The following is a 20,988-nucleotide window of genomic DNA, read 5'->3' as shown; positions in this document are numbered from 1 at the left end:
ACAAACAAAAAAGCATGGAGAAAAAGCGTATCCACAAACACGTAATAATATACAATGTACATTGTGCACACCAGGGAGTACTAAAAAACTTAGAACTCCCTGGTGCACACTGCTAAAATACTAGCTCAAGCTATGGAACTACTCGAGTATTACAATAAAATGGTAAGTAAAAAAATGCCACACGTGCGTGTGTCCACACTTGGTCCATTTTAGACTAACTCATCAAATATAATATTTCATGATAGATGTTCTGGTAAGAGAAAGAAGAGAGAGGAACAGGTGGTATTATTTATGGCAATATACTTCAAATGATGGTCCCTGACGACTGTGTGAGACTGAAAGATGAAAAGAAAGCCAAGGCTGAGAGAGCAAGCAGGAAAATTTAAAAAGAGTGAAGAAAATGAGTGGCTAATTGTGCCAGCAATTGCCACGAAACCCGCATAGGAGTACACCACTATGTGCTATAATCACAAAATCAATGACAAGCTCCATGCTAATTGCACATCGCCGGTATAGCCATGTACTACAGCACTGGTGGCAGTCTCAGGAGCCTAGCTAAATGTCAATCAAACCTCACTCACTGCAAGTGGTCTAGGGCCGCCGTCGGGCAATACTTGCCCCCGCCCCAGCCGAGCTGCGCTTCTGCTGTGCTCCACCAGCCTCCGTATCTAGACCTTGCCGTCGTCTTGTCTTGCCCTCACCTGCCGCAACAGCACTTTGTCTGGGCCTGGCAGCAGCATCGCCCTGCTGCTCAGCACCACCATTCAGCAACGCAGCCTGCTTGTTCTTTAGCTTCAGCTTGATAGCATCTAGTTGGGCATTCAGGTTCTTCAAACGATCACCAGAAACACCTAGTCCTGCAGCCGCAGCAGGATGTGCTTGCTGCTGAGATAGTCCTCCAAGTGACGACATCTTCTTTGCCAACGCCGCAACTGCCAGCTGCCAGTTGTCAGAGTGCTGAGCCCTTTCAGGTGCTTGAGGGCGTTTCTGTTGCTGCTGCTGTTTCTGAACGTCATTATTCTTCTGTTGAACAGGCTGCTTGACATCAGCAGACCTGACCGGCAGGTTGAACTCTCTGTCGAATGCACCCTTGACCGGGAATGGATGAGCCTCTGTGTTGAAGACCCACTTGTCCAGTGGCAGCACATCATCATCAGTAAATATCAGATAGAGATACTTGAGTGTTTCCGCCAAGAAGAACGATTGCTGCATTCCACTGTTGGGATGTGGCGGCACCTGGTCGACATTGGCCAAGTCAGTGTAGCCACCGTCCACGCGGCAGTACTTTTCAATCGCCTACATACATATATCGACACCCATGCACAGACACACAGACACACACACACACGCACACGCACACACACACACACACACACACACACACACACACACAGCCAGCAGGAATCAGTACTGTACACATTTACACTAGCCAAACATCACCGGAGCAGGATAGTACTAGTAGATAGGCCACTCGCTACCCAGTTCGTTGGTTGAAACAGCATTATTACAGTGGTGCTAGCTGACAACCAACCCCTGACATTATTACAGTGGTGCTAGCTGAAAACCAACCCCTGACATTATTACAGTGGTGCTAGCTGAAAACCAACCCCTGACATTATTACAGTGGTACTAGCTGAAACCCAACCCCTGACATTATTACAGTGGTGCTAGCTGAAAACCAACCCCTGACATTATTACAGTGGTACTAGCTGAAAACCAACCCCTGACATTATTACAGTGGTGCTAGCTGAAAACCAACCCCTGACATTATTACAGTGGTGCTAGCTGAAAACCAACCCCTGACATTATTACAGTGGTACTAGCTGAAAACCAACCCCTGACATTATTACAGTGGTACTAGCTGAAAACCAACCCCTGACATTATTACAGTGGTGCTAGCTGAAAACCAACCCCTGACATTATTACAGTGGTGCTAGCTGAAAACCAACCCCTGACATTATTACAGTGGTGCTAGCTGAAAACCAACCCCTGACATTATTACAGTGGTGCTAGCTGAAAACCAACCCCTGACATTATTACAGTGGTGCTAGCTGAAAACCAACCCCTGACATTATTACAGTGGTACTAGCTGAAAACCAACCCCTGACATTATTACAGTGGTACTAGCTGAAAACCAACCCCTGACATTATTACAGTGGTGCTAGCTGAAAACCAACCCCTGACATTATTACAGTGGTGCTAGCTGAAAACCAACCCCTGACATTATTACAGTGGTGCTAGCTGAAAACCAACCCCTGGAACTCACTCGCCTTGCGTTTGTACTACAATGTCTTCGTGGACAATGGTCACAATACCGGTACATTTATACCCTACTGGCACCACTTATGAACAAATAAATTTGACCCATACGCACGCCTTTTAGTGCCATGTTTCCGTGATTGTGGGGGTAAGTTTGTGCATGCATTGTACATGTATGCAAGGTAGCAGCATGAACAATCTGTAAAGCGGAGATTCAGGGTTGGGTTGACATGCGACTTGCGACAGCGACACACGGTTCACAATATTTTTGTTTGCCATCCCTATGCACTAGCAGTACTATGCACGTGCACCCAGGGTAGAAACTGTACTGTATCTGTGTATGACGCGCGTCGAATGTCGCAAAAGTAACTTTCTTCAATTTCTGCGACAGGTGCCTTGCGACAGCTCGCGACAGGCATGTTCTTGTCGCAAATCGCGAGTCGCGTCGTAAAATGAAGTACAGGTCCTCCCTCGTTATAACGAGTCCGGTTATTACATAAACCCCGTTAGTAAATAGAAATCTGAAATCCCCTGGCGAAACGTGGTCTATACAACTGTTTGCAGGTCCTGTTACAACATAATTCGTTAGTACATAAAATTCGTTATAACGACCCTTTGCCAAGGTCCCTGGAGTGCCAAACCCTCAGTATAAGATAATAATGACTATGCAGGATGAAGACCACAACACATAGGATAAAGCACAAAGGCACAATGTATTATATCTATGTATTCGTTGATATGTACGATCTTTTGCATCCAAGGAAGAGCTATGTTGGAGTTGTTTAATTATCTTATAATGAGTTGCAAGCGTCGATAATTTATGTTGTATTGAGGGTAGCCCCGTTGAGTACGAATTAGTGCCTATTTCACCTTCAGCTGCAAGTCCTGTTAAAGATAAGTCTCGTTACAAGATAACTTTCTCGATGGCCCAGAGATTATCTACTAACGAGGGAGGACCTGTATTGTGAATCGGCCTTTAGCCTACTCAAAATCAACTGATGCAGGGTGAATTCCACAAGAACACTGTGTATCGCGCATGGAGTGGTGCTTTCTTGCAGGTTTGCCAAGTGGAAGGTTTGATGGACATTTCCTCTGCTCTGGATGACAGACGTGAATCATTGAGGGGTCAACTAAAGTACAAGCTCCCATGTACGGAGCAAAACACAATGCCTCTACTATCGCTCAACTGTCACTCTTTGTTTCGTACTGGTGTAGACTACATGTTTTCACAGTGACAGCGTGAATATGGTGTAGACTTAGTTGTGTGAACATAGCACGTGCACAAGCTACATGTATGTACTTCCCACCACTTTGCCTGTGTATGGTAGCAACACCACACTATGCAGCATGCAGGTCAAACCAGGTCACTAGTACTTTTCCAACTACATGCATCAGTGCGCCAGCATATTTAGTCTTTACATGCAATGCAGTTTTTTTTCAGACAATACCAAGCAATCATCAAATCCCCTACAATGCTATCCAGCTGCGCAAAACAGCCAGCTGCATACCTGTGCAGCCTCCCAGGCCCATTGACGATACTTGGGATCCTTGGTAGTTCTCCACAGTACAAAGTAGCTCTCCACCACCTCTGGCCGTAGCAAGTACACAGGGCTGGAAAGAGAGAAAATTCGATTCTGCCCAGCATCGCCGTTCATGAACATTCCCTCATCAGGACCAATCTTGGTAGCTGGACAACAATAGTAGCAGAGATTGAAAACAAATTTATTGAAAAACATCACAGGCGGACGAACATGAACTAAGGCAAGCGTGCGGGTACAACTAAAACACACAGTCGCTTTGGCTCACACTAAAGTAGATATCACGTTGACTTGGATTGATTGCCGGCATGTGCATGCCAGTGTGTACTAGGACACACACGCACTTCGACGCAAGTGCAAGTTTGGCAAGGAATGGGGAGATGACAAACAAGGAAGAAGGATGGTGTAAAACGGTACTACATGTAAAAAAATAAGTAAAGATGTATTCGTGTAAAACAGCAGTTCCGGGTTAGAGAAGAATACTACCGGTACTAGCGCATGCTACTGCGTACTGTTTCCATGCTTGTCGCCTTCACTGGGAGCTCTCAGCGAAAGCCAGTAAAGCATAGCAGAAAACGGAATGCACCCCAGGGTTGTACTTGTCGTACTTTTCAAAATCCTCGTCGAGAGATAAAAAAAATAAAAAGAGTATCACCATACCATGGAAGTGCATGGATTTGTAGTAAAGGTGTTGAGGTGGCACCGTACCCCAACTTCTAGTAGCCAAGTTGCAGCAGCAGCAGGGGCTCACACAGGCATGGAAATGCTTCTGAAGTACCTGCCTTTGTATAGAATCATAGAATGACAAAACTGGGAGAGTTCCTTATCTCTCTTACCCGTCTTGTCGTACATCTCATGGCAAGCCTCGGTGATGTCCTTGCCCAACTGCAGTGTCATGTCGGGCTGGCTACCGTGCTTGGCTCCCAGTGCAAACATACCACCGCTGAAGCAGGCCTGCCATGTGCATGTACACAACAACAACAACAACAACAACAACAACAACAACAACAACACACACACACACACACGAGTTGAAACCCTGCAATTCTGTACGAAATCGCATATGCATAAGTCGGAGTCACCCCAATTCAAGTTCCAATGACCAGCACGGAAAACAAACCCACACCACCACTTACCAGATGACCCATGCGAGCATCCAAGTAACCACCTCCACCGGACGTGCGGCCAAGGTACCGGTACGTCTTTCCATTCTTTGTCACCTTACCCATCATCTTCGAGTCAACACTCTGCAGCAATTATAATAATAAGACACAAAAAAAGAACAAAAACCAAGGTTGCGGCGGTGTTGTAACTCTGAGTTCAGTGTACATAGTGAAATAATCATCAGCCAGCATGGGGATAGTGTTGATCACGCTGCTACACATGTACATTGTATGTACAGTCAAATCTGCCGTTAGCAACCTCTGCTGTAGGCGACCATCTACCGTTAGCGACCGATTTTCCGTGCACTGACGGTTTCACATACAAATTGATCTGTCCAGAGCGACCATCTGCTGTGCGCGACCAGCGACCGCGATTTCATGCACGGTGGCTTCATTCAAATCTGCTGTAAGCGACCGCGACCCACGTTCAGTCAGGTGCGAAACTGTACTTGCCAGTGTGCTGTCAACTGCAAGGTGTGAAAATGCGCTGTCTTGCAAGTGCGCCCCTATATTCTATTGAATATCCAATAAAATGATATCAAAAATCACATTATTCTCGTCGATTTGAGTACATGGAAGCATAGTTATATGCATGCCCGGTATGCCGGATTTACCATACATCTGCCGTAAGAGACCGCTTTTTCTTGCACCAAGGGGCGGTCGCTTACGACAGATTTGACTGTACAAGAAAAAGTACACATTCAGACATTCAGCATTACAGTGCAATGGCATGACGAGCACATACACTTTTAGGGTTTCTTACAACTTTCTTTTCAACTTGAAATGCTATTGATACCGCCGTGTTTGCCAAAAAAGGAACAGCTCTGCCAGCACAATGCCACCCACCTTGGCCAAATCATTGAAAAGACGCAGAGCACGCTTGTCGGTTCGGCCACTCTGCACATAGGACTTGATCAGATACTCGTAATAGCTATCACTTCCTCCATCCAACGATAGCTCGGCTGTGCATGGTGCGCATGGAGAGAGAGAGAGAGAGAGAGAGAGAGAGAGAGAGAGAGAGAGAGAGAGAGAGAGAGAGAGAGAGAGAGAGAGAGAGAGAGAGAGAGAGAGAGAGAGAGAGAGAGAGAGAGAGAGAGAGAGAGAGAGAGAGAGAGAGAGAGAGAGAGAGAGGTACAAAGGTGCATTCAACATGATGAGTCTTCTGTTCTGGACGACTAACCACCACCACAAGAAAATCAGCAGGGGGCAGGTACTGACTGATCATACAGGCACTATCAAGAGTTCGTGTACAGTGATGCATCATTCTTGACCGTGATGGGCAAAATTCGTGCACTACGTCAATGTGACCATGGGATGCACAATATGATGTGAAAACACATGCTGTCTGGACTGTGAGGGCTACATGTCTGTGCTCCAAGTCTCTTTGTCTTGCTGTGCCATACACACTTACATCTACACGGTGTGCCACTGTCTGTGTTAATCTCCGCTGAGATTACACCGGGCAAGCCTGTCATGCTGGGAGAGGAGAGAGCATCGCGCACTTTTTGAACCTACCAATAGCAAACAAGAAAAATGCACCATGCGTTCAGATTGGATACATCTTGGGTGCGAGAGGGCCAAAAGAAGGAGATGAGGGGGGGGGGGGGGGGGGGGGGGGAGAGAGAAAGAGAGTGCTGAAAATCCATGTGCATACGTCCTGGCTACATACATGTGCATCTTGTTTCAAATGCTCATATCAAAGCACACAAGGTTGGACAGGGCGCCCATACTACTACTCGTACATGTATCACCTTCGCAAACGCAGCAAATTTACAGTGTAGGTGCTACTATTTACCTGATTGAGGTAGCGGTTGTCGCCAGTGATGGTGCTGAGGTACGCAAACTCCAAGTGCAGCGTACCGGGCTCGGCCACAACAAAACATGGCCCACTGTGATCACTTCCTTGAGAGTAGCTGCAATGGGGAGGGAGAGAGAGAGAGAGAGAGAGAGAGAGAGAGAGAGAGAGAGAGAGAGAGAGAGAGAGAGAGAGAGAGAGAGCACGTTTCTAACGATATGGGCATGTTGATAATGTTTTCACAATACACTACCATTATGAAAAACAACCACAACAACAACAACACAAGACCAAAGGCATGTGCAAAAATTCATAATAACAGCTGTACTGTTTTAACAGCTCTACTCAATGAATCCATTACAGAAAGTTTGACCTTTTTAATTTGATTCCAGTCCAGTGAAACCTGTCTAAGGCGACTGCTCAAGGTACTTTCAAATTGTGGTCTCTGTAACCAGGTGGTCTCCTTATCCAGTGGCATTTGACTGGAAATAGCATCCCTTGGTCCTGGCTGCAGTTGGTCTTCTGGGACAGGTGGTCGCCTTACCCGAGTGATCGCCTTGACAGGTTTCACTGTACATGTATTGTGTAGAGAGTAGAGCATCAGACAATGTCCCTTACCCGTTGAGTACAATCCAGTTATGAGCTAAGCCAGAAGAGCGGAACGCAGGCATGAAGCGGTCCACCAAGTCCTTGGCCTTCTCTTTGTACAGCTACATGGCAAGAGAACAAGGCGAACAGTGACGGAGGTGCGGCTACATGTACAGACGGATTCCGCTGTTCTAAACAGCCAGGCCTAGACCCAGTCCTGATCTGTGAAATGAAACCACTACTATACTCATCTAGAGGCGGGGAGGTAGTTGGGCAACACGGTGCCTTAGCAGAAGCAGCCTTGGCTCACATAAAAAAGGGGTGTTCGTGCCACTCCACCCAGCCGAGACCACATATAGCATAGCCCATGTGTGTCCAGATGAGGAAGGCAAATGGGTACCCAAATATAACAATAAACACAATACATGTACAGCAGCGGCAGTAGCAGTGCCAGCAACATCGGCAGCACCAAAACGGTGCGATACTAGCATCAAGTTAACGTCAACCAAGAGCCCCAAAGTGTACTGCCAATACAAGTACAACTCACCTCATCTCCAGTCAACGCATACATTGACAGACATGCTCCAACGAAGCGAATGTTCATCTCAAACATAGATACGTCGCCCCCCTGTGAGCCAACAGCAACAAAAACGAAACAAAAAAACAACATGATGACACGACAAAGGAATACATAACTCATGAAGGATTCTTCAATCATGGCCATCAACTTCTCATTCTCTTTCTTGCAGTGCAGCCAGTCTTTTGACCCGAGTGCCCGGGAATACCGGAGGTGTTTTGCATCTAGGCCAATGTAAAAATGTAAAATGACAAAGTGAGCTCAAACCATGCCACCACGAGTCTTCAACAGCTTCAAATCTTGACTTGAAACAAGACTCCCAGAAATCCTTACCACTTTGTTGTAATCTAGATTCTGCTTGACCCATGCGCGGCCCTTGTTATACTCGTCCATGAAGCCAGCAATGTACAGTGTGTCCAGTGCATCCACCAAGCTGGCACCAAGATGAGAATTGCCGAACATTCCCTGGCCGTCCGAACCAGACTTTCCCGTAGCGGAGAGTTCATTGTAGCCCCATGCATGCTTCTCATAGCTATCCCAGGCATGTTTGATCATCTGAACAACAACGACGACGACGACAGCAACAACAACAACAACAACAACAACAACAACAACAACAACAACAACAACAACAACAACAACAACAACAACAACAACAACAGTCAACAACAACAACAATCTCATATTGGCGATGGTGCCATCGTGAGAATAAAGAATTCAAAAACAACAACAACAACAACAACAACAACAACAACAACAACAACAACAACAACAACAACACATGGTTGATACATCAGGTGCAGATAAAGAAGGCGCACACAATGCTGAATTTCTAAGACTGTGCAACAATTCGTAAGTGTTGTCTATTGCGCACCTGGCTCATAACTGCTTGAGCAGAATACATTACATAGCATGGTGCTCGCCCAGCCAACACTACCACTACACTTACAGCCCAGTGTTTGCAGCACCGAGGCTTTGCAGCCCCCTCCCCTGGTGCTACTTTTTAGTCAGTAGGGCACCGGCTAGCACTGTAACAGAGACATGATGGCACATTGCGCAGCTGGCAAGTGTAGTTTGCATGGAACTATACAGGTGTGCACATGCACACAAGTGTCATGACCCGGATCATACTCGTCGTGAAAGCGACCACGCATTGAGTCCAGCAGCCAAAGCTAGACTCCGAAATATTCCTGAGTTCTGTAAGAACCATGATTAGTCCTGCAAAGGATTTGGCACTTTCTTTAGTTGAGCAATCATGGCTTACAACTCGTGGCCTAGAGTCGCAAAGTGTTGTTGTACGTCGGCAACACCTTCAGTACAAGTCGTCAGCATTGTACTCACTACACCGTTGAGCTTGAGGGGGCCACGCTTAGTCCTGCAAGGGAGCTGATACCTTTGTTAGTTGAGCAAGAGTGGCGCCTCTTCTCGTGTCGTAAGACGCAAAGGGTCAACAGTACTTCGCGTACTCTAGACCCCAGGCCCGTTGGAGGGAACACGGCATTGCCGTCTGCTGCTATGTTTGGGGGAAGAGCCCATATTTGGTGAACCGAAGGACGTAACTACGCTTCCCTCCTGTACTGCTGCAATTCATCCCAGCCACCGGATCGCGGACCAAGATCATGCCAGCATTTGGAGATCACTGATATTCACATTTGGGTGAGCGAGCTCCCCGTATTGATTGATCTTTGTACTATATTCTAGTTTGGCCGATTGCACATATTGCGCCACTGTTTGTAATATAGAAATAATACGCATTCTTGCCGCTGTATACTTTTGATCACATAATGTAGCATATATAAGGAGCTGTTTTGCTAACATTCATCCTCGATCCGGGGAGCTCACTACTCTCTCGATTCTCGACTCTCGGGGAGCTCACTACTCCTCCGACTCTCTCCTTCTTTGGGTCTCAGTTGACTCTTCACGCTTGATCTTTCGATTTAGCATTGCAATGGTTCAATAAACACTGTTCAAGTGGAATTAGAAACCTGTCGTTCTGTGTGAGCTAGCTAAGCAACTTGGATGGCGACTATATTGGTCGTCTACCTGGGTAGCCACTAGACTGATCTAAGCCAAGTCACAAACCCGCCAACGCGCGGCCATGACACAAGCATCACTCCACAGCACAAGGGGACACCTGGGCTTGGGGGTAGCCACTTCAATCTCCGCTGGCTGTGCACATGCGGTGCAGGGTGCTGTCCTGGACATGATAACTTACTATTGTTTCAAGTGGCACTGGATCCTCTAAAACAGTTGACACATCCATGCCCCAGGAAGCCAACTTCTTTGGCTAGACTGTACATGCACACTAGTGCACTGTGAATAACTGTCACCTAGACTTACATCCATCACTGGATACACACTATTACTAACACACACTTTACCTTTTAGTTCTGAGTGTGTGCATTGGGAGGCTGGTTGGGGGGGGGGATCAGCAGCCTGCCTCTACAGTTTTGACATTGGTATGTGGCACCGTTTACAAAAAGTCACAAAACACAACACAGTCTAACTAATACTCAATGTTGTGTCTCAACGAGACACACAACGTACATAACAGCATGACATTGCACTAACATAGGATGAAAAAAGAACACAGTCAACTCCTGATATAGCAAACAGTGATAAACACCAATGTGCACGGTAATTAGTTCGTCATACAAGTAGCCGAAGCTCTTTAGAACAGAACTGCACTCACACTATACTAGCAACACGTCATCACTGGCATGCGGCCCTTGCATTTGGTTTACATGCCCCCCCCCCCCCCCCCCCCCACCGGGCTTTTATAGACTAATATTCGGGGAAATACAGCACTACACTAGATGCTTACCTTTTTTACAAACTGCAGCTTCACTGTGTCCTCTTTACCTTTGCCTCCGTTGGACGCGGGCTGCTGCCGTTGTTGGTGCTCTTGTCTTTTCTCTTGCTCTCGTTGGCGTTCCTCTAGCTCTTCCTTCTTTCTCTCTTGCTCTTGCCTCTTTTTCTCTTCCTCTTGTGCTCGCTTTTGGTTCGCTTGCTCTTCCTCTTCCTCTCTTTGCTCCTGCTCATGTTGTTTTCTCTCTTCCTCTTCCTGTCTTTTCTCCTGCTCATGTTGTTTTCTCTCTTCCTCTTCCTGTCTTTTCTCCTGCTCTCGCTGTTTTCTCTCTTGCTCCTGATCATCTTGCTCTTCGTGATCCGTTTGCTTATTCTCCTTCCGCTCTTGCCTGAGTCGCAGATCCTCATCCTCCACGTGATCGACGGGCTCCGCACCAGTTTTCCGCTTCAGCTTTTGACCGTCACCTAGTTCCTCTTCCCGGAATTTCGGTCCACCCTGCTGACGGTGACCATCCTTTTGGTCATTCGGCATCATTGACTCATCTGGCTTCTTTGCTTCACTGGATTTTTCTGCTGCATTATTATTTTTGACGGCACCTCCCAGCAGATGTGGTGCTCGATTGAGACTGTCCTGTATACTACTCGCCTTCAAGCGCTCCCTTTGCTGGTTCAGCACCATGGAGCGTGCTCGGCCGGCAATGTGGTCCTTCCTCGCCGCATCCTTTCTGCGACTATTCTGCACGTCAAACAATATTTTAACACGCACACACAGGGCACACGTCAACATCCACAAACCACACCATGTTTTTAAAAACAAAACATTGTCACCACCAGTGGGGCCGTGGCACAGTCATTGCCTACTTGAGAAATAGGTGCAGACGTAAGCTGGATATTCAGTGTGGTGCTGAAGTCATACAGACCACGGGAATGACGGTTTAAACTCACAATGCTCATCCCAACTAGTTGATGCCCAGTTGAGTAACAACTGGTTACTAGTATCTATAACAGAGCCAACTTTGTTCTTGTAGAATGCACATCAATGCGGCAAGATTATCATTTTGCTCATTATTATAATTGTAGTGATAGCTTGCATGCTGTCCTACCGGTACGGTAGCAAGAAATTGCTCTAGAAAAGTGCGTCCGGTTGATAATTTCGGTGAGATGAGGTATTTGTAAGTCAAGCAAATGGCGCAAAATGCAAGACTTTGTCCAGGGCATAGCATATGTGCAATTCGAACAGCTGTCAAAATGACCGCACAGGCTGCGGTCAGGGCGCTAGCCGCTATGTCAAATGTCAATTTTGACCAGCGTGGCATATCGTTCATGATCAGAACTTCTCGCCTTTCTCAGCTTGCCATAACAGGGGAGTGTAAAATTCAATACTCCACTTGCGCTGTTGCCACCGGAGTTTCGTAATACGCCCGAGGATCACCTCAAAAATTTTGTGGACTCCTTCATCAGTCTTTTAGCAACAACTCAGGGTCAAGTTTTTAGGTTATAATGTATGTCTGTGTATGATGATGGCCGTTCGACGACAGGCAGGCTATCACTAAACACATGGTGTACAGTGTGTCTACGTACATACCCGGTATGTACATCATGCCATGCAGACTCAACAATCCCGCACCACTGCACCGGGTCTGTACCATAGCATAACGACCGGCACACTGGGACTACTGAGGCACACGTACACGTAGTGCGAATGCAACGATCTCAGTTAAAAGCTTTCAGACTCGGTCGATCGTAGCCGTGCCTATCCACCCACTGCATCTAGCTGTCTACGCGGCTCGCACCCTTCCCCTCAAACACCCAGACCCAAACTGAAGTAAGCCGGGTAAGCCCAGGTAGAGTGTGCGCACACGTACACGGCATGCATGTAAACCAGGCCGTGCCAGAGACTGAGGGAGTCGATCGCAGCCGCTGACTAGCTTATAAAAAAAAGCTGTGTTTTTGTTCTTTGACTATGATTTTCTGCATTTTCCGGAGCCTCACGTGCACGAGATGCCCAAATTCGCTTTATTTCACATAAATTTTCAAAATTTTTCCCACGGGAGGCCCCTGGACCCCCCCCCCCCTCCAAAGGTCGGTCCCCGGACCACTGTCGGACATCCTGGTATTTCCATCCATCGAAGCAGAACACATCTCGTCCAGCATCTACAACGGTCCCCCGCCACTTTCAAACAACACCCAAGCCCCACATAACACTATCGCAGATACATTCACGATGTACGTGTATGAATCATGATCTTCAGGTCAGAGAATCCCATTCGGTTTGCGCCATCGCTCTGTGCACATACACATGCACGGTCCCAGACGATTGCATACCAACGGTGTGGCATCATGACACCGGTATGGGACAAGACAGGCGCGTAGCACCGCCGTTGGAGGTGGGTCCGGGGGGGGGGGGGGGGGGGGGTTACCCCGGGAAATTTTTGAAATGGGATGCAAAATCTGCATTCTGGGCAATTTTGGCACCGTGTTAAAAAAAGTGGTCCGGCTGCTACGCCCCTGCAAGATAATCCCCGGCATGAGAATGATTTACTAGTGTGTGTTCTGCAGAGGTGCCTCTATCCAGTCGTGTAATTTGTTGGCCATACAATGTATTACAATTTTAAATTGTTGGACTGAAGTCGCTAGTATATTATAGTGTAGTACAAGCACAGTCCATAAAGGCATAAACAGTGTTGATGCCATAAACAATACTGTAAAACCGGAAAGTCTAACGAGTCACAAAGTCTAACGTTTTAACGACCAATTGTTTTTCGTTATTTGAAGAAGCGTTATCGCGAACCCGGTTCAAGATCCTGATGTCTGTGTAATAATACGTATACAGTAGATGAGATATTGAATATTTATTTATGATACTTTCGGACCGTGACGGAGTGAGCCTATAATTATTATATGCCTAATCAGCAGCTAGTGGCTTCAGCCCGGGGATACCACGAGCCACAGAGTCGAGCACGGCTGAAATGCCGGACAGCAGACACGGTGGTGGACGACTCACCAGTAGATTGAGACCGGACCCATCTGACAGCCGTTTAGATCTAGCCGAGTAGCTTTGGTAGCACAGCAGAGATAATGGAACGAACACCAGCGCCAGGATCATTAGTTTGCCCTTCGATAACGAGCCAAACCGTCCCATTTTTTCGTGCACCGCTTTATCAAACAAATACACACTTCAGATTCAGAACGCTCCGAGCTAAACTTTAGCAAGGAACAACCTTCTTCAAGATGTCACTGTCAAGGTCACTGGGAATAGAAGGCTTCAGGATGAACAAGAAGCCAGCTCGATGCTCACCGGTACGGTGTGGCTTGTACAACAACGAACGAAGTCTGAAGTCAAGAGTTGTATTGGTGACGATACAAGACTGATTAGTAAAGCGTGGGATCCCTGATCCTGACCTGGGCAAGCGGACGATTTCTTGCAGGGTCAGGTGTTACACTGTATCATTCATGAGGTAGCTGCTAGTGCGAGCTAGCTAGCACACTCGACTGTACTGACTGTCTGTCTGTCTGTCTGTGTGTAGCGGACACGGCCCTACATGCATAGTAGGAGTTGTGACTCGTGACCAGATACACACGTGCACAGACTGTCAGTCTAGTCTGTACTAGCTGTAGTCAGTCCTGCTCTGCTGAAATCCTGTGCACAGAAAAATGGATTTGAGCTTCCCGAGGTTGCACAATCAATGCTCATGGCCATAAACAATTTGCAACCAATGGTTCGCCTTCACGGAAGAGTGAGTCAGTCGCAAGTGTGCTCATTTCTGCTTCTTGGCGTATCTGAGCAGCAAGCAGGCTGCATGTGGCTTTGAGTTTGAGTTTGAACGTGGCAGGTGGTGGCATGCAGAGCAACACGCGCAACCACCGTCATCGATCGATGAACGCGCGTATCCTGAACTGAAGTGAAGGCTGAAGTAGCTTCTGTGAAGTGAAGAAGGTGTGGGCCCTGTTGAATGAAAATATTCAGCTCGATATGTGGATGCTCGTTGAGAACTCTGCTTCAGCTAGTCCGACAGGTAACCCCCGTCGCCCATCGTTTACACTGTAAACAGCAATAGCAGTAAACATAGTGCCCGACCAAGTAATTAGTTGATGTTCACCAGTTAGTTACTCTTGATTGTATGGGTTCATTCACTTCATTGTATTACAGTGTATCATGAGTTTGAAGCTGACATCTGCTTGAATTGTGCTGAAACTACTACTTATTTACTGATCAAGGTGACGACAGAGCTAATGGCTTTACTGCCCTTGCACTCGACCAATGGAAAAGCGGGCCCTGGATTGGGCACGCGAAAAGTTCGTGAAAAGGCTTTACTCCTCTTCATTTTCGCCTGCTTTGTGCTGATTTGTTTCGGTGCTTTGAACTTCGCTCCTGAGTCTTGGGACAAGGGGAATGCTGGCATCTCGCTATCATCCATACAAACCAATAGGCCATACCATGTGGAGGTACTGGCGAGACCAGATCAGATTCTCGCCCGCATACGCAACCATGTCAAAGCTGATGTAGCTGATGTAGGTGATGTCGATAGTGTGACAGATGCGGTCACGACCAGTAAGGCGACACTAAAATACTTGGACATCGATGTATCATCCCTGGATAAGAGCAGTCCACAATATCGACGGCTCTTTGTAAAGAAGGTAATGAAATTGGGAAAGTCTTATTGTAAATTTTAAGTTTTCAACACTTTTCATGAGTATTTAAAATTCAAAGACCGTTTAACGTTTGCACAGAACTTGTGACATCATCGTCAGGTCTTTGGCAGGAGAACAGTTTCAGGGCAGGAGGAAGGAGTTCGGAGTGGTCCGGCCGACCTTTGAGGGGGGTCCGGGACCCCCCCCCGGAGTCAGAGAACACAAACACAACTTATTTTTATTCCCGTAGCTATGCAAAAGACGTTACTTCAGTAACGTCTGGCGCTAGCCAGGGTCAACAAAGCTTTAATTCGGTGTTTGTTTGTGCCATGCCTGGCGCTATCCCGTACCTGTCCCGTACCGTACCAGCAAAGACAGCTGGCCACAAACAACTGGCCGCAGTATTCAAATAGGGCTTTCAAATGCAAGATCATAACGTGAAGCAACTTGGAAGAATGAATATGTACCGGTATGCGAAGTGTATCGGGGAAATGCATGCAGGGCGATAGTGCGGGTGCGAATCCCAGGTTATGTCAGAAAAATAAAAATAGGAGAAATGAAAAATTTATAACATCCCTATGCTTTTTTTGCTTAGGTCATCAAGGTGGTAGAATAGGGTGTAGAATGCATGGCAAGACCGAAGCCAGTGGTACTACCGGTAGTGGTGATTGGTAATGTGTTTGGATTCTTCAGGCAGTCTCGGAGAAATGAAGCGGCCGTAACTGATGCACGTAGAGAGAAGAGGAAGTGCGATGTCATGTAGCGGGGCGTTTCCTGCGTTGCTTCAGTAACTCTTGACATTAGGCTAACCATGCACTGATATGGTGACTCTGGTCGTCCCCCGCACCCACACTGCCCCACACCCCTTTGAGTTTCAGTTCAACGTTTCAAACTAGACTGTGAGTGCGGCTGGAAATCCAGTAAGGGGCCAGCTGACGGCCATCTTGTCTATGTACATGTGTGTATGAGTGCAGGATCGCACGGCGTCTTTATTGTTTTGGATGAATTGTCTGGGCCGACTCGAACGAGAAGTGGTACGATCATGGTGTAATGCCCCTGGCTAAGATCAGTAATGGCATTTAGGTTGCGGAAGATTCATGTCAGCCTTTCACTCTGTAGGCACATTGGTTTAACACTGGTTACAATCCGGAATCCATTCTGTCCAGAGCCAGTTTAAAGGGGAAGTTAAGGCAAAAATCAAAATTTCACCAGTTGTAGTCTTCGGGGAGCTGAGTCGAATGGTCGTGGTCCGAGGAAGCTGAGACGCTCCCTTCCTACTTTAATCCCAATCGAACTCGCGCACTTCCACCGAAACTGGGTGACTGCGCCCTACTAGATGGGGATTTGTATGCAAAATGTCACTAAAAGCGCCATTTCGTTCTTATAAAAGCACGGATGACCGCGATTGGCCCATATGTTGTAGTCTTTTGGACGCTGAGTCGACTGGTTTTGGTCCGAAAAGGCTGCGATGCAGCGTTCCTCCTTTATTCCCAATCGAACATGGTTGAACAAGTGGTCACGTGCTCCTGAGTACACCAGTCACCTGGTCACCGTGCCTGCAGGGTACAACTTACTAGCCTGTTTGACCTTTTTTGGGTGCACTCCTGTCACTCGAGTTGAACCTCGGTGTGAAAGTTGTCGCCTGCTGGCGTGGTGACCAGGTGATTTGGGCACCCAGGAGCACGTGACCGCTTGTTCAACCATGTTCGATTGGGAATAAAGGAGGAATGCTGCATCGCAGCCTTTTCGGACCAAAACCAATCGACTCAGCGTCCAAAAGACTACAACATATTGGCCAATCGCGGTCATCCGTGCTCTTATAAGAACGAATATGGCGCTTTTTGTGACATTTTGCATACAAATCCCCATCTAGTAGGGCGCAGTCACCCAGTTTCGGTGGAAGTGCGCGAGTTCGATTGGGATTCAAGTAGGAAGGGAGCGTCTTAGCTTTCTCGGACCGAGACCATTCGACTCAGCACCCCGAAGACTACAACTGGTGAAATTTTGATTTTTGCCTTAACTTCCCCATTAAAGGCACCAGCCGCACTGTGCACAGCTGTGGAGGGGAATATCACTGGGAAGGGCATTCCAAAGCGTGCTTCCCATAAATGTCAATGACTGACAACCGCAAGGTCCAGGAAGGAAAGGCACTTGCAGTAGCCACTGTTCCTGTCCTCGAGTAATTCGGTGATCATCCCGGGTTGCGTGTCCTGTACTAGCCGTCAACTGAAAGTAGGTGCAGAAAAGAGGGCTTGCAAGATCATGTAGCCAACGGAAAACAAAAAAACACAGAACCTTGTAGTGAAAAATGTGAGTTAGGGATCGGATAGGTAAGCTCATGAGAAGGGGGGGGGGGCTGGAGAGTCGGAAAATTACACGAAGAGATGCCGGATTTGAGTGACTGGCCGATCCAGTCGTATTTGTAATACATGTACATGTACAGTGTTGCTCAATGAAATCTGGTCATGTGAGTCAGTGTAGCACCGTACGCTCTACAGCCTGTGAACACTGGCCTGTACACTGGACTGTACACTGGGCTGTGCACTGATGCAGGGCGCTAACTTGACTCACACCATTGGATTCCACTAAGCAGCACTATACATGTATTATGTATGTTCCGTATGACACAGTCCGCAACAGTGCTACTTCGTCCTTTGTGGACTCAACAGTGAAATGATTGGAAACGATGCCGAACCTGGTGGCAATAAAAAGTATTTTGAAGCAAAAAAAACCAGAGTGTGCAACGCCTCTTCCAGCTCTGCATAGGGTCTTGGTCGAGCGTAATCGGATCTTTGCGTCATTATACCGTACACATCTGAGGGGAACCCGGGGAGTCGCGGGTACTCTCTGATCAAAAACAACAGTGCCCTGCCTCGAGACCAGGCTTGCGCTGGTGTGGAGTGTACGCATGACATCAGAAGATCCGATTCCGCTCGACCAAGACCCTATGCAGAACTGGATCGGCGTTGCACAATCTGGGGGGGGGGGGGGGGGGGGTTATGTACTCTTGGTGACAGTATACAGTCCATTTCAAAACTATAGACGCGTACCTAGGCAAAAACCGTTATGCCAGCATCTATACCGCATAAAATCTGTGATCACTTTGTGCATATTTTTTTCCAAATTGGGCGTCTGTTATCCAATCCTTTAGAAACTATATGAGAGTAATTGTGGAGCGATCCTGAGCAATATTCCGAAAACTATTCTCAAAAAGTTCCAGCCAAATTTGAAATATTTCAAAAACCCTACGCGTCTATAGTTTTGAAATGCACTGTAAGCTTTACACATTGTATGTAGAGTCCATAGCAACCATAAGAAATGAAATTCATTTCACATTTCATTTCACACAATAATTTGATAACCGCAAACTATAAGACAAGCTGAATCGACATTTGTGTATACTTTGTTCATGCAATGTAAAACGGTGGAGACAATGTGCAATAAAACGATGAAAATAGGAAGAAATAGTGTATCGTAATTCCGCGCATATAAGCCCACGGGCCTATATCCGGATCTAAGCCCACCTCCGTTTATAAGCCCATGGGCTAATAAGCAGACACAAATGCAACTCGCGTGTCAAGTAGAATTTTTCACAAAATGGACTCTTCCTACCATGATACAGCAGGTCAGTGCAGTTTACCAGTAGAGTATGGTAGAACCACTATGAGCACGGACTTGTACTTTTTCGTGAACCTTCAAAATTCGAATATTGGCCCATGGACTAAAAAACGAACATGTTTTACTGGATATTTTATCCCCAAACTGCATTATTTCATAGTTAAGCCCATGGGCTTATATGCGCGGAATTGCGGTAGAGAAAAATTAGGATTCAAACAAGTTTTCGTACAACACTCATCAGGAATCGTCGTTGTACTAAAGGACACTGAAACGAAATTGAACTACCGTACTCGCGCGATTAGAGCCCTCTCTTGAATAGTGCCCTATCTCGAATAGTGCCCTAGTCTCCAAGAGCCAGTGAAAAATAAAGCCCTCTCTTGAATAGTGCCCCCCCCCCCCCGGTCTTGTAACCAAGCCCATGTGCACGTTTGGTGTTCTTTTGCTAATGTTCTTGGCCATTGCTTTGCACTGGTGTTTTCAGGAACAAAATCGCAGGTCTTGTTCCCGTTTCTGTGGAGTCGTGAGTGTTTACAGTACACTTTAGGCTCTGTTTTTCTTTGTTTTATGCTGGATGATGCAAATGTACCAGCAATGAAAAAATAGTGCCCTCTCTTGAATACTGCCCCATCTGTGATGGACATTGAAAAAATAGTGCCCCAGGGGCACTAATCGCGCGAGTACGGTACTGTATTATAGAAAGCCGAAGTTAGAGAAATAACACCAAGAACAACAGCAGTGAAATTTACAAGTGTGAATTTTAGCAATGAAAGCAAGAGCAAACATGAATGCGTGTGCTAACAATAAACCGTTTTACATTGCATGAATAAAGTATACACAAATGTCGATTCAGCTTGTCTTATTGATTGCGGTTATCAAATTATTGTCTCCTCGCCGTTTGTTTAAATATTTCACACGATGTGGCTCTTTTGTCTCTTCCTCCTCTTCCTCGCCGTGGCCAACACCGCCATCATTGCATGTTTTCGTTTCTGTTTCTGTTCGGCTTGGTGTTGTGTAGATGGCGCAGCATGCTTGGCGAGGCTACGAGAAGTATGCGTGGGGCGAGAACGAGCTGAAGCCGCTGAGTCAGCGCGGACACTCTGCGTCGGTGTTCGGTGCCACGCACATGGGTGCGACCATTGTCGACTCGCTGGACACTCTCCACATCATGGAGATGACGGAGGAGTTTGAGCGGGCGAAGAAGTGGGTCACGAATGAATTGAACTTTGATCAGGTGAGTCTGAAGCGCAATTCTGCGTACATGTGTGCATGTACATATACTGCGGAATAAGGGTGGAGCAACGGCTACTGCAGTCAAGAGGACATAACCCTCAAGAGTGTGCAACTGCCTGCACAACCTCTATGCAGTGCTGCGATGGCAGAACTTCACATGACGTGACATGGTTAAAAAGGATACGCTGGCAAGCAGTGCAAAGTGACCGCAAGGGAGTTGAACCCAAAGCAGGGTTGCGTATGTATAGGGTATTACCTGAGTACGAGGGCTATATCGGCGAATACAAAACCTGAACGCCACAGGCGCGAAGGTTTTGTATGAGCTACCACAGCATTGAATTATAGTTTAACACCAAGTCTTACCTGTCTTCACGAATTCATTCGAGGTCTTCCAAGGAGACCTTCTCAAAGCGGTGTTTGTCCTGTGAAATTTCACCCGTTTCTCCTCTAGAAAACGGTACATGGGGAGTTTCGGTAGTCGAGCATTCAATCATGTCAGCAACTTCTTTATCGCTCAAGAAATGATCAAAGTTGGTGACAGTTTCTAAAACTGCGTCTTCAAATATCACAACGTTCTGATCCGGAGATGAAAAACCCATCGTTTTGATAATAATTCCAGTCAGATTTGCCGTATACACACAGGTCATTCTGAAGCTATATTCGGCGACTACCGGTGGTTTTACCATGCAACTGCTACAAAGGTACTGGGTACGGGTCGGTTGGCACCATGTACCAGCACCCGTACCTAGTATACCTGGGAAGCAGCCGTACGGTAAAACC

General features: G+C 46.9%; 2 protein-coding genes across 2 annotated transcripts in view; one reads left to right on the top strand and one right to left on the bottom strand.

Moving 5' to 3' along the window:
- Positions 1-9: 9 nt before the first annotated feature.
- On the bottom strand, positions 10-14,113 carry LOC135829067 (mannosyl-oligosaccharide 1,2-alpha-mannosidase IB-like). Its single transcript, XM_065341475.1, has 12 exons — positions 13,733-14,113; positions 10,745-11,464; positions 8,254-8,475; positions 7,891-7,971; positions 7,374-7,465; positions 6,756-6,873; positions 6,372-6,471; positions 5,807-5,922; positions 4,934-5,044; positions 4,634-4,751; positions 3,768-3,946; positions 10-1,296 (listed from the first exon to the last, which is right to left on the bottom strand). The coding sequence occupies exons 1-12, from the start codon at positions 13,868-13,870 to the stop codon at positions 592-594; spliced, it is 2,700 nt and encodes an 899-aa protein (XP_065197547.1). The 5' UTR covers positions 13,871-14,113; the 3' UTR covers positions 10-591.
- A 528-nt stretch (positions 14,114-14,641) lies between these two features.
- Positions 14,642-20,988, top strand: part of LOC135829038 (mannosyl-oligosaccharide 1,2-alpha-mannosidase IA-like) — a 35,054-nt gene continuing 28,707 nt past the window's right edge. The window contains exons 1-2 of the mRNA XM_065341447.1: positions 14,642-15,366; positions 19,994-20,209. Coding sequence (XP_065197519.1) covers positions 14,962-15,366; positions 19,994-20,209 — 621 coding nt within the window. The 5' untranslated portion in view covers positions 14,642-14,961. The remainder of the gene's footprint in view (positions 15,367-19,993; positions 20,210-20,988) is intronic.

The sequence above is a fragment of the Sycon ciliatum genome, chromosome 1, assembly GCF_964019385.1.
Source record: "Sycon ciliatum chromosome 1, ocSycCili1.1, whole genome shotgun sequence".
In the NCBI taxonomy this organism is placed as follows: domain Eukaryota; kingdom Metazoa; phylum Porifera; class Calcarea; order Leucosolenida; family Sycettidae; genus Sycon; species Sycon ciliatum.
This window is presented reverse-complemented; position numbering and strand designations above follow the sequence as displayed.